Genomic DNA, 12750 nt, shown 5'->3' on the forward strand with positions numbered 1-12750 from the left:
CCTGCCTCTGCCTCCCGAGTGCTGGGATTAAAGGCGTGCGCCACCACGCCCGGCTGGTTTCCTTTTTTAATGGGTCTTTTAGTGCAGCGACCGTGTCTCCACAGAGCTATTGAGAGAACCTGGCCACCTGTACCGGAGTTGCTCACCAATCATGATGCTCAATGATGATTGGCCAGGGACAGGGTAGTACTTTGTTGGCTACAGTGACGAGGCTTAGCCCCAGGCCGAGGCTGCATGAAACACTGCTTCTGCTGGCAGAGTGTCTGTAGAGAAGACATTGGAGCTGAGACCTGGGGAAGCACAGAATTAAGTGGACCCTCTCAGGGGGCCTCCAAGTCTTGGATGTCCTAGGTCCTCAGAGGGCATGGCAGTTGCAGCCCCAGTGGTTCACCTGCCCAATTTGCTCACTCACAGGTGATGGGAGAGCTGTGCTATCAAGGGTACCTGGATGCCTTCCGGTTCCTGGAGGAGAATGGTAGGTCCTGGCTGGAGGGTTACTACAGAGTCTTTCAGTTCTGTCATCTAGACTTGTGGCCTTCCCAGAGCCTCACTTCACCTGCTTCTCAGCTCTGTGGAATAGGAAACCTTTGCCCATGTTATAGATGACTGGGGAGGAGAGGCCAGCAGGGCAGGGGCAGCCATCATGATACAGAGCTGGGATTTTAACCTGGGAAGCCTGAGAGCACTGTGTCCCCCACCGCATCCCCTGCAGGCAACTTGCTTCTCTTTCTTTGAGCTCTTTTGCGAGCCCTTAGCATAATGAGCTCTTTGACAGGGTTCAGGGCAGTTTCCAGATTAGGGTGTCAAAATCTGCTCCCTAGCCAAATGTGGGTTCCACCCAGACGAGACTTCTTCCCAGCAGGCCCTGAGTCATCCAAGCTCACCTGGCAACCTGGTTGCGCTGTGCATACGTAGTTACACAGTGGGATGGCATTTTGATATCATGACTGTCTCAGTTTACACAGGCACATCCTATAATCACACGGTGAGGAAAGCTAGCCCTTCTTAAAACATGCCCATGTCATAAGCTGAGCCTGGTAGCATGGTCCTATCGTCTCAGGTACTGGGGAGGCTGAGGCAGGAGGATTGCAGTTCAAGACCTAGCTTGGTTGTCAGCCTGGGCTACTTTGCAATGTGGGGGGTGGGGGTGGGGGTGAGCTACTTAGCGAGACTTTGTGTGTATGTGTGTGNGTGTGTGTGTATATATATATATATATATATATATATATATATNTGTGTGTGTGTGTGCGTCTATGTACGTGTGTGTTATATATATATATATGTGCATGTATGTATGTGTGTTATATATTTGTGTGTGTTGTGTATGTATGTATATATATATATATATATAGCCATATACATACAAGGCTAGGGCTATAGCTTAGTGATAGTGCTAGTGTGTGTGCCTAGTATATAGAAGGCCCTGGGTTCAGTCCTCAGGCCCATCAGGAAAAGAAAGGAAGAGAAGAAAAAGAGGGAAAGGAGAAGTAAACAAAAAGAGGATTAGTAGAACATTTGCCCAGCATGTGTGGCTAGAAGCACATTATGGAGACAGAGGAGAAGATACTTTTGTAAGGACAGATGTGCATTCGTTACAGAAAGCTTTCCTGTATGCTGAACCAGATCACCACAGGGTCATGGCAGGAGCCTTTGCAGCCTTAGAGCCAGCCTGAGCTATATAGTGAGACCTTGGCTCAAAGGAAAGAAACAGAAAGCACAAGAGAAGAAAAAAGACAAAGTCAAAGAGAGAAAACCAGATGGGAATTGGATGTGTCTCTGCCGGCCTCTTGGTGCTTGACAGCCAACGACAGAGGGTTTTATCTTGGACCCCAGAGCTGGCTCTGCCAAGTAATGGCTGTGTGACTTTGAACGAGCATCCCGTGCTTGTGAGTCCTCAGCTGACAGTTGTCTTAGTTGGTGTTTTATTGCTGTGAAGAAACACCGTGACCATCGCAAGTTTCATGAAGGAAAACATTTAACTTCCTTCGGAAAACATTCTGGTTTTCTGAATTGGCTTATAGTTCAGAGATCCACAGTCCATTATGACATGGCAGGAAGCATGGCCACTGTCCAGGCAGACATGGTGCTGGAGATGGAGAGGAGGGTTCTACATCTGGATCACCAGGCAGCAAGGAGAGACTGTCACACTGGGCATTGCATTGCTTGAGCATATATGACCTCAAAGCCCACCTCTGCAATGACATACTTCCTGTAAAAAGGGCACTCCTACTCCAACAAGGCCACACTAGTGTCAAACACCTGAGTCTATGGGGGCCATTCCTATTCAAACCACCACACAAGTCGACCTGCTGATTCCAGTACCCGTTGAATGGCCACTGACTGCTGCTGTTGTTCGAGGCCTGGAGTTTGTGCTCATCCTGTGAGAGGAGAGTTATTGGTTCACTGTAGTATTTTCCTTTAAAGCTTATGAACGGTTGCAGAGAGACTCCCACACAGCTAGAGAGTGCGCTAGCAATCTGGGGAGGAACCACAAACCACACCCCCATCTCTGCCCGACTGCACACACCGCACTCCTCATCCTCTCTGTTCTGCTAAGGAAGCCCAAGCACAGTTGCTCGTTCAGAGTCACACAGCCATTACATGGCAGAGCCAGCTCTGGGGTCCAAGGTGAAACCCTTAACCCACACCCTGCATGGGATTATAGCAAGTGTGAAGCGCTGTGTTGGCTCACCTTCCCACACTGTCTCCCATCTATCTTTCCCTTCACGGGTATCTCTGTGTTCTCTGCAGGCATCTATAATGGGCCACAGCGCAGCCTGAGTCTGTCCTTGGAGGAGATGGCGGCGCCAGAAGCCTGCTTGGAAAATGGCAAACTTGTGGGAGACAAGGTGCCAGTCAGCCTATGCTTTACAGATGAGAACATCTGGGAGACGCTGTCCCCCGAGCTCAGCACAGGTACTGCTATTCTGGGCAGGATGAGCTCAGGGCATGCCAGCCAGTGCAAGGGACTGGGCCACCTGCTGTTTGTCCTGTATTTTATCTCATTGACTGTTAAGTAGATTCTAAATGTTCTAAATGTCTGTGTCCCTCGAAATTCCTGCACTGACAGCAGAATTGGGGGGGGGTGTCCTTAGGAGGTGAAGACAGGGGTCCAAGGCAAGCCTCAGCTACATAGTGAATTCTGATGGTCAGCCTGGGCTACATGAACTCCTATCTCAGGAACAAAAATAATTCTCATACTGAAATCCAAGCCCCCAAGGGGATGATGTTGGGAGGTAGGCAAACATTGGAACAACTCCTGAGGGCAAGGCCTTTCCAAATGAGATTGGTGCAGTAAAGAGCAACCCATCCAGGCGGTGGTGGCGCACACTTTTAGTCCCAGCGCCTGGGAGGCAGAGGCAGGGGAATCTCTGAGTTCAAGGCCAGCCTGCTCTATGGGATGAGTTCTGGGACAGCCAGAGTTATATAGAGAAAGCCTGTCTTAAGAAAGAAAGAAAGAAAGAAAGAAAGAAAGAAGCCAGGCAGTGGTGGCACATGCCTTTAATCCCAGCACTTGGAAGGCAGAGGCAGGCGGATTTATGAGTTCAAGGCCAACATGGTCTACAAAGTGAGTTTCAGGACAGCCAGGGCTACACAGAGAAACCCTGTCTCAAAAAAAAAAAAGAAAGAAAGAAGGAAATAGAGAGAGAGAGAGAGAGGGAAAGAAAGGAAGAAAGGAAGAAAGGAAGAAAGAAAGAAAGAAAGAAAGAAAGAAAGAAAGAAAGAAAGAAAGAAAGAAAGAGAGGATCAGTAGATATTCTCTAGTCCTTCAGCCCACAGAGATGCAATCTGTGACCAGGGCCTCCACCAGACACCAGTGACTGCTGGCACCTTAACACTTGGCCTTCCAGCATCCAAGTCTGTGAGGAGACCGTGTTTGTTGGTTATAGAAGTGGCTGGGTAACGGTGTGACAGTGGTCTGATCCACCAAGTCAGACAGACTAGTCCACAAACCAGCTTCCTGCTTGGCCCAGGACAGGCTCAGCCATGAATGGGACCCAGTGTCTGCCCTCCAGGCAGTAGCTGTTCAATGGGAGGTATCCGGAGGTCATCAGGGGAAGAGTGAGCCAGCTGAGGAGTGCGGGTGTTGTCAGGGAAGCTGTGTGCTCCCTCAAACTTATCTGGAAACACTGAGGAGTCATAGACTTAAACGTGTGCCAGGATCGGGGAGCGGGGAGGGGGGAGAGTCTCACCGTGTAGCTCACACTGGTCACAAGGTTCCCAAGTGCTGGGATTAGAACCACCACACCTGGCTTGAGTTGGACCTCATCACCCTCACTGTGGGAGAAACAACTCACAAGCCCCAGCTGCCCGCCCATTGGCTCCAAGCTTCCTGTATTTATTTCAAAGCCCATCTGCTCGAGGGGCTTGAACCCTGGTGTTCTCAGGAGCCATTCGGACTTGTGGTTCCAAACTGCCTTTTTTTTTTTTTTCCAGCTCTGAGTGAAGCGATTAAGGACAGGGAGGGCTACCTGAGCAAAGTCTGCAACCTCCTGCCCGTCAGGATCCTGTCCTACATCATGCTGCCCTGCAGTCTGCCCGTGGAGTCGGCGATCGCTGCAGTCCACAGGTGAGCATCAAGGCATGGTGTGATCGTTCAGGGAGCTGATGATAGAGGCTTTAGCCCAGGCTGGCCGCAGGCCACAAGATGGAGCCCCTGGGAGAGGCTCTCCTTCCTCGAGCCATGGTTACCTGCAACATGGTGTATGCTCTGAAGCTATCTGGAGACTCAATAGAGCTACTAGCTATGGCTTTTTAACTAGCATCTGGTCCCAGCCATTCATGGTCTCCTGGGAAAAGTGAGAGGTAGAAGCCACCACTCTGTAGCTACCGAGCTGGTGAATTAGAAGGTCAGGCCTAGAAACAGGTCTTTGCTGTCCCTTGGACCTGTGTTTAGAATCACAGTCCTGAGCTGAGAGACCCATTCCCCTCTGGCCATGGTTGTGAGTCAGAATCGGAAATGAGGTGGTCCTGGAACTTGGGAGCAGGCTCCCTCTCAAATAGCACAGCAGGGCAGCAGCTCAGTTTAGTCATCAGAACAACAGGTTCAACATCTGACTGCATCCCTTCCACAGCTGTGTGACCCCGGACTAATGAAGGGCTGGACTCTGTAGGCTCCAGCTTTCCTTTGTAGAAATTGAAGATAAGATTGCCTGTGAGGTCCTGAGTGTGGAGTAGCAGGCTCATGTGTCCAGTTCGCAGGGGTATTTATTTTCATGTTGACTTCCCTCGTTGGAAACTTCTGAGGGTTTGGTTTTGTTGTTGCTACTTGGGAATTCGGGGTATTTGCACAGGCTTACCTGTTAAGCAAGTTCAAACAGGTAAACATCTCAGACATGTTTTGAGCATCACACCAATGCTCAGAAGGCTTTTGACTTTTACACTGGGTGTGGTGGCACGCACCTGTGGTCTCAGCACTGTGGATGGAGGCTGAGGCAGAAGAGTCAGGAATTCAAACCTATCCTGGGCCACAGAGGTAGTCAAGGCCAGCTTGGGCTATGTATAGAGACCATGTCTCGTAACTAAGATGTGTCTGGGGACGTAGCTCAGTGGATAGTTTGCATGGTTCAATCCCTGTGCTACCATTAGGAAGGAGAAGGGAGGGAAGGAGAAAGAGAGGAAGGGAAAGAGGGAAAAGAGGGAAAGAGAGAGAAGAAAGGAGAGGGGGAGAAGAAGAGAGGGAAGGAGAGAGGGAGAAGAAGAGAGGGAAGGAGAGAGGGAGAGGGGAAAATACAGAAAGGGCAAGAGGGAGTGAGTGGGAGGGAGGGAAGGAGGGAGAGGAAGGAAGGGAGAAGAAGGAAGGGAAGGAAGGAGAGAAAAAGAGGAAGGGAGAGGGGAGGAAAGGAGAGAGAGAGGAAGAGGAGGAGGAGGAGGAGGAGGAGAGGGGAAAGAAAGAGGAGGGTGTGTTATCTAGAGGTTCTAGATGTACCATCTGCCCTGGACTACTCCTGGTGTCCTTATCCTGTCCAATCTGGGCCCATGCCTCAGGGACATGACCCAACCCTGCCCTTCCATTTCTTTGCACCCTGTTTCTTTTTCTTGGCACTCTCCCTTGTTTTTCTGAAGCGAAGCCTTCCTAAATCCCCACGGAAACAGCAGCCTGCCAGCCTCCTCAGAGCCTCACCTGTTCCTGCACTGGCTGCTGGGCGGCTGCTCGCAGGCCTGTGGGCACAGTCTGTCCTCTGAGAGCCTAGCTGGGGCTCCGTAAGATTATTTATTCATGACTTCCACCTGCTCTCCTCTTCTGTGGCCTGTAGGTTCTTGGTCTTTCTTTCCACAGACTGCTACTTCCTCAGTCAAAGGCCCTCTCTCTCCTGGTTTGGCCTGGTTTGGGGACACGACCTTCTGTAATTAATGCCTGTAGTTTCATCTTTCCCGTGGCTGTTTCTCCTCTCTTCCTGAGACTCTTGTGAGATGCTTTGCCTGGAACTCTGTAGACCAGGCTGGCCTTAGACTCACAGAGATCCACCTGGTTCTGGCATCTGAGTGCTGGGCTTAAAGGAATGCACCATCGCTGCCTGGCAGGGAAACTTCTCTTTCTTACATATTTCAGCCCTTTGGCTTTTTGCCTCCAATCTGAAGTCTTCTCAGCTTTACCCTCCAGTTCTACCCTCCAGGGTTTTAACATTAGCAGCATGAGTGAGCTACGCGCTGACTGGTCCTTTCTTCTGGTTCCTTTACTTGAGCATTCTCAGCTTGGTTTGTGGGTGTTGGGAGAAGGGTATTGGGGGTGTGTCTGTATGTTGAGGGATATTTTTACTTTTATTTATGTCTGTGTTCACTGACTGGTTGATTGATTTTGTGTGTGTGTGCACGCGCTGTTTGAGCAGACAGGCTGGCCTTGACTTCTAGATCCTCCTGCTTTACCCTCCTAGCACTAAGATAATAGATATGCACCTCTGTGCTTAGGTGAGTGTCCTGCCGTCCTGCCTTTCTTTCCTGGCTATAGCAGGGCCACAGCCTATGTGTGGAGGTCAGAGGACAACTCTCAGAAGGAGATGGTCCTCTCCTTCCATTGTCTGGGTCCTAAAGATCAGACTCAAGCTGTGAGACAGGGCAGAAAACGTCGTTACCCTGTGAACCATCTCTGCCTCCTGTGTATGTACTTCTGAGACAGAATTCTAGTTCTGTAGCCCAAGCTGGCCTAGAACTTACTGTGTAGACCAGACTGACCTTCAACTCAGGTCGGACCTCTCCCCTGCATGCAGGGTGTAGGGCTTGACTCACCCCTCCCCCATCCCACTCATGGTCTTGTATTAGGGGCATCAGCCTAGCTCCCAGGCAGGGAGTAGTGCTGAGTCAGCCTGCTTCTGCAGGAAGAAGGGTTCCCCCCTTGTGAGGGGGAGTGGGGTGCGCTTCCTCCTTGTCCTTCCTGGAGGATTAGACACAAGGTCGAGTTTGACTGTAGTACCAGTGCTTTGCGGTGTCTGGCTCCCTCCTCTCTGGCTGAGGCTATGGGATCTCATAGCCAGGTCAGTAGTTCACAGTTGCAGCCCGCTCAGCTGCTTAGGGGGGAAGCCCAGGAGGTCTAGGCAGCCTGTGGAGAGAGACTCTGTCCTCCCTGCTCCCCCTCACTGTGCTCCCTTAGCAAGGGAGCACCTCTGGATAGGAGGTGCAGCAAGCTAGGCTTATCGTCCCCGAATTTGTATCTTAGCGCATTGCACAGGCCCAACCTTTAGTTTCTCCATCCAAACCCTGGGGCAGCTTTACTGATCCAGTGTTCCCCTTCAACAGCTTCCCCACCGACATGATAAATCGAATTAAGTCATGATAAATCAAATTAAGTCGAAGTTGTTGTAAAAAGTCGGGGTTTATTGGGGCAGCTCTGGGTGGGTTCACCGATGTCACAGGAAGGGGTCAGCAAAGTTGTAGAAGTTGCCGGGCTGAGCTCCAGTAGAGGCTGCTGGGGGGGTGGGGGAGGGGAGTCGTGAAGTGATGGTTATGTATTTGGTAAGTTTGGGGCCCTGTAGGTGGGTCTTTAGGTCCAGCGGTTACTTTGGAATCTGGAACTGGGAGCTGACTTTATCCAGTGTTTTAGATGGGCTTTTGCAAGCGTGGGCTCCTGGTCAGAAGAGAAAGGGGGTTGGGTCTCTTGGCCCATACCATCTTACCGGTGTTCCCAAACTTCCAGTCTGTCACCCCTCTGGAGTCAGACTCCTGCTCAAGGGAGGTTCTTACCAGCAATTTACCTCTTGCCAGAGTCTACAGAGGGTTTTGGCCCCGGTGGCTCCAGTTGGATTCCTAGTGGCCCTGCACCGCTGGCTTCTATGGAGCCTAGGCCTCGGCCAGCACTTGCCCTCAACCCTTAAGAAATTAGGTAGACCGACCCCATGCTGCTGCCTTTCCCGTTCATTCCCAGGAGCTTTCTGGAACCTTAAATGGCCTGTGTGCTTTAGAGATAGTCTCAGAGGTTCGCTGTTGTGACAATGTCCCTCCCACATATGCCTTAGGGAAGGTATCAGATTGTGGTTAGAGGTGATACAGGCAGCTCACTTGGTTGAAGGTCACGGTTGGGGCTGCTTTAAAAAAAAAAAAAAGATTTATTTATTTTATGAGTGCACTGTTGCTGTCTTCAAACACACCAGAAGTGGACAGGGGATCCCATTCTAGTTGGTTGTGAGCCATCACTTGGTTGCTGGGATTTGAACTTAGAACCTCTGAAAAAGCAGCCGGTGCTCTTAGCGGCTGAGCCATCTCTCCAGCCCCGGGACTGCTTTCTATTGCAGTGTTGGCTGCTTTTTATTGACCTCTTTTTTTTTTTTTTCTGGTTTAATCTTTACAGTAAACCCTTGTGTCCATGTGATATTTGTACACATGTACATATATGTGCACCTGTGTTTCACGTGAAGTACACATGCATGGTGTCTGTTATGAAATATAACGCAGGATTAAAGGGATTCCTGGAGGGCCCATGCCAAGGTGTCTCCCTGAGAAATCCCACCATGTAACAGACCTGGCTGGTATAAGGGAGGTCTATTGTGGGGCAAGGGAGGGGAGACAGAGACAGGGAGGCTGGCAGGGAACACGTGGGGACAGAGAGAGAGAGAGAGAGAGAGAGAGAATAAGAAAGGGGAGAGAGAGAAGGGGACCAGGGTAACATGGTCCTCTTACAAGGTCCTCTTACAAGCTCCCAGGCCACCCACACCTGGTGGCAGCTCAGGTAGCAATGGAGGCAGGTGATGACCTAAGCTGTTGCTAGGTCTCTGTTGTTAGGTTCCTGGGAGGAAACCAGAATCACTTGTAAGCCAATAGTGTCCTTGGCTTCCTTCCCACAGGCTGGTGACATGGCTCCCTGATATCCAGGATGATATCCAGTGGCTACAATGGGCAACATCCCAGGTTTGTGCCCGAATGACGATGTGCCTGCTCCCCTCCACCAGGTAAATACTTGGGCCCAGGGTGTGTGGGCCAGATAGATATCCCTCCCTGTTGTTCCCAGAACTCTTAGGGTAAGAGCTTGGGTGGTGACAGCCTTAACAAGCCAGGCTCAGCAGCCTGTCCCCAGCATGCCATTAAAGAAACCGGTAGCAGCCCCACCCCCAGTTAATCTTTAGGATACCAACAGGAGGCTTAAGTTTAAACAGAGGTACACATAAACAGTCTGAATCAGGGCGTGGTCCTGCCCACCATAGTCTGGGCTTCAAGGTTCCTTCTTTCTCTCCCTAGCATGAGATTCCTGGGACAATTCCAATTCCTTGGCCTCCATTGTATCAAAGGGCTGAAAGCCAAAGGGAAGGCACAGCTGTCTCTTCAGCATGCCTCTTCTGCCAGAACCACTGCGAGGTTTTGTGCTCAGGCTGTTTGCAAACATTCTAGCAATGTTTGACTCAGTGTCAAGCAGGTGACAAGGAACATGGTGCTGGGGGGTGGGGACCCATGGCCCAGGTGAGGGCTTACTGGTGGGTGAAGCTGTGGGTGTTCAGGTGGTGGAGAAGGCCTTAGGGGGATGGGACTGTCACCTCAGCACTGAAGGCAGGAGGAAGCTGTGGCTCTGGGCTGCACCCCTGCCTGGTTCCACCCTCTCTGGCATCTGTAGAAGTTACAACTGGTTCTTCCTTTCAGCCCCATGCTCCCAGAAATAAGACTGAGACCCAAAATATAGTTACAAATACCTTGGCCATATATCTAGGCTCTTCTCAGACTAGCTCATAACTTATGATAGCTCATTAATTTTAACTTCCATCCTGCCACATGGCTGGTGACCTGTGCTCAGGTACCATGAGTCCATCTTCCGGTACCGGATGAATCTTCCATAATTCTTTCTGCCTCCTGGATGTTCCACCTTCTATTCCACCTTTTCCTATAGGCCATGGGTTTTTTAAACTTTTTTATTTTATTTATTTATTTATTTTTGGTTTTTCGAGACAGGGTTTCTCTGTATCGCCCTGGCTGTCCTGGAACTCACTATGTAAACCAGGCTGGCCTCGAACTCAGAAATCCGCCTGCCTCTGCCTCCCGAGTGCTGGGATTAAAGGCGTGTGCCACCACGCCCGGTGTGTTTTTTTTATTTTTTAATTGACAGATGATGCATCTATATAAGCCACAACATATTCTCTCTATAGGTATCTATTAGGTTTGGGGTGAGGTGTGGAGTTCTAGGGAACTCTGAGAGAAATTCCTGGGGAGTAAGTGGTCTATCAAGTTGATTGGAGGAGTTTTTAATGCTATGGACAGACAGACAGAGGGACAGCAGCATAGTCGGGGCTACCAGAGAGTTCAGGCCCCGGCATCGTAGATAGAAGTAGGGTGGGGTCTTTGAAGAGATTCTGAGCCCACACAGCAGAGGAGGGACTCTCTCTTTAGAGCTTTTGAGGCTGAGGGAGGTTGACCTCAAGAGCCTACAGCTAGGCTCAAGGCAGGCAGGGGGGTGGGGAGCAGGATGTAAACCCCTTCGATGCTGACAGACTCACTTCTGGGGTAAAGTATTATGAGATGCCTGTCAGTGTCGGTGAGGAGACCTGAGCAGAGTCTGGATTCTGACATCTATCACGTTCCTACAATACTGAAGACCTGAGAGCCTGCAATCTTACTTCCTTTTTTTCCTTTCAGGTCCCGAGCATCCAAGGACGACCATCGAATGCTCAAGCATGGACATCGCCCATCTCTCCACAAGCCTCAAGGCAACTCTGCTGGTTTGTAAATTGCTGCTCTCCCTGCTTCCAGTGAACTTGGACATTCTTCTCATGGTTGGTCCAGGAGAGGCCAAAGCTGAGGGCACCCTGCCTTCCACCCCCAGTCCAGCTTGACCTTTTATCTGGAGCAACAGTGTCTGGATGATGGGTGGGTGAGGGGTGCTCTACTGTCTGTCCCTCTTGGGAAGGGTTCTGTTACTTTTGGAGGCAGCTAGGAAGTTTCTCTGTACAGCTGCCCCCTGGTGCTGGGTGGTGACCTCATTGCCTGTGACCCCAGGATCACAGGATCTGGGCTAAAGTGGTAGTCCATAGAAACCAAAGACAATACTTTGGTGTTTAGAAAGCTACTTTTGGTCTGGGTGGAGTCTGGTGCTTAAGGGCTATCGCAGAGAGGGTGTCAAACCGTCTCTCAGCCTGTGAGTCAGTGGGGAGCCCAAGGGCATCAGTGTTCGGAAACGGGAATCCAAACCGGGCAATCTCCGAAGGCAACTGTTTAGGAAGTGTGATGGGATGGGCCGTGGCTGTCTCTGAAAAGGGCCTGCCAGATAACTTATTACTTTCAAAGACACCTTTGGCTCTTACTAGTTTATAAAGTATTTTATATAAACACACCAGGGAATGCATGGTGAACTACACGTATGATCAGTTAAGTGGGGCTAGAATTAGGTAGGGAGAGCATCGGACCTCTGCCTCCTCAACCTCAACTTGCTTGCTTTCTCCACTGGCTCCAAATCTTTGTATAGTCAGCCATGACCACCTCTCTCCTTCCCCATCTACTACCAGCAGCCTTAATGGGAATAAGTACCCACTTCTCTCAGGTGTACTATACAGCTGTGGGTGTGGTGTGTGTTTCCTGTAATTCAGACTTTAGAACGTAAACAAGCAAACAAAAGAAACCAGGTGCTGCCCATACTCCTACGTGTAGACAGTGAAGGTGTGTGTCTCCCATGCCCGAGTCTCCTAGAGGCCTAGTGAGCTCCAGGCTCATGCAAGCACGTCAGGAGGAATCACATAATCTCAGCATGGTTGATCCAGGTGAGATAAGAAAGGACTCTGGGGGAGAGAATGTGGTTCTACAGACAAAGTGTCTTGGCTACACAGAAGATAAGACTGTCCCAAGGAAAGAAACCAGGAACTAGGGTGCAGCTCAGTTGTTAGAGGACTTCTCTAGGCTTGGAGCCCTGAGTCCAATCTCAGCACCTTATAAACTGTGGAGTGACAGGCAGTGACATCGGCCTGTAATCCCAACACTCAAGCAGTAGAGGCAAGAGGATCATAAGTTCAAGGTCTTCCTTGGCTACTTAGGGTGTTGGAGGTTAGCTCTGACTACATGAGACCCTGCCTCAAAAAAAAAAAAAAAAAAAAAAGGCAGAAACGTCTGCCTTGCTTTGAGCTGCCCCTTTCTGGAAGTTTCTCATCAGTAGAGAATATTCCTGCCACCCTATCAGAAAAAACTCCCACTGGTTTGGAGTCTCTCCATTCTCAGGAACACCCAAGTCAGACAGTGACCAGCAGGGAGCAATGTCTTGACTGGTAAGCCCCTTAGCAAGGCTGGTTCATTTGTGTAAAAGCAGGTGTGGATGAATTTATGTAAATGAGTATGCAAACTAGTTGAACA

General features: G+C 50.2%; 1 protein-coding gene across 2 annotated transcripts in view; it reads left to right on the top strand.

The window, feature by feature from the left end:
• Pnpla3 (patatin like phospholipase domain containing 3) overlaps positions 1-12500 on the top strand; it is a 21137-nt gene extending 8637 nt beyond the window's left edge. The window contains exons 5-9 of one of the 2 annotated variants that reach the window (XM_021183805.2): positions 415-475; positions 2752-2916; positions 4438-4570; positions 9276-9380; positions 11050-12500. In XM_021183805.2, coding sequence (XP_021039464.1) covers positions 415-475; positions 2752-2916; positions 4438-4570; positions 9276-9380; positions 11050-11140 — 555 coding nt within the window. In that variant the 3' untranslated portion in view covers positions 11141-12500. Of the gene's footprint in view, positions 1-414; positions 476-2751; positions 2917-4437; positions 4571-9275; positions 9385-11049 lie in introns of those variants that run through there. The other variant, XM_021183806.2, reaches the window with a different exon arrangement.
• Positions 12501-12750: the final 250 nt, after the last annotated feature.

This window comes from Mus caroli, chromosome 15 (assembly GCF_900094665.2).
Source record: "Mus caroli chromosome 15, CAROLI_EIJ_v1.1, whole genome shotgun sequence".
NCBI classification, from domain to species: domain Eukaryota; kingdom Metazoa; phylum Chordata; class Mammalia; order Rodentia; family Muridae; genus Mus; species Mus caroli.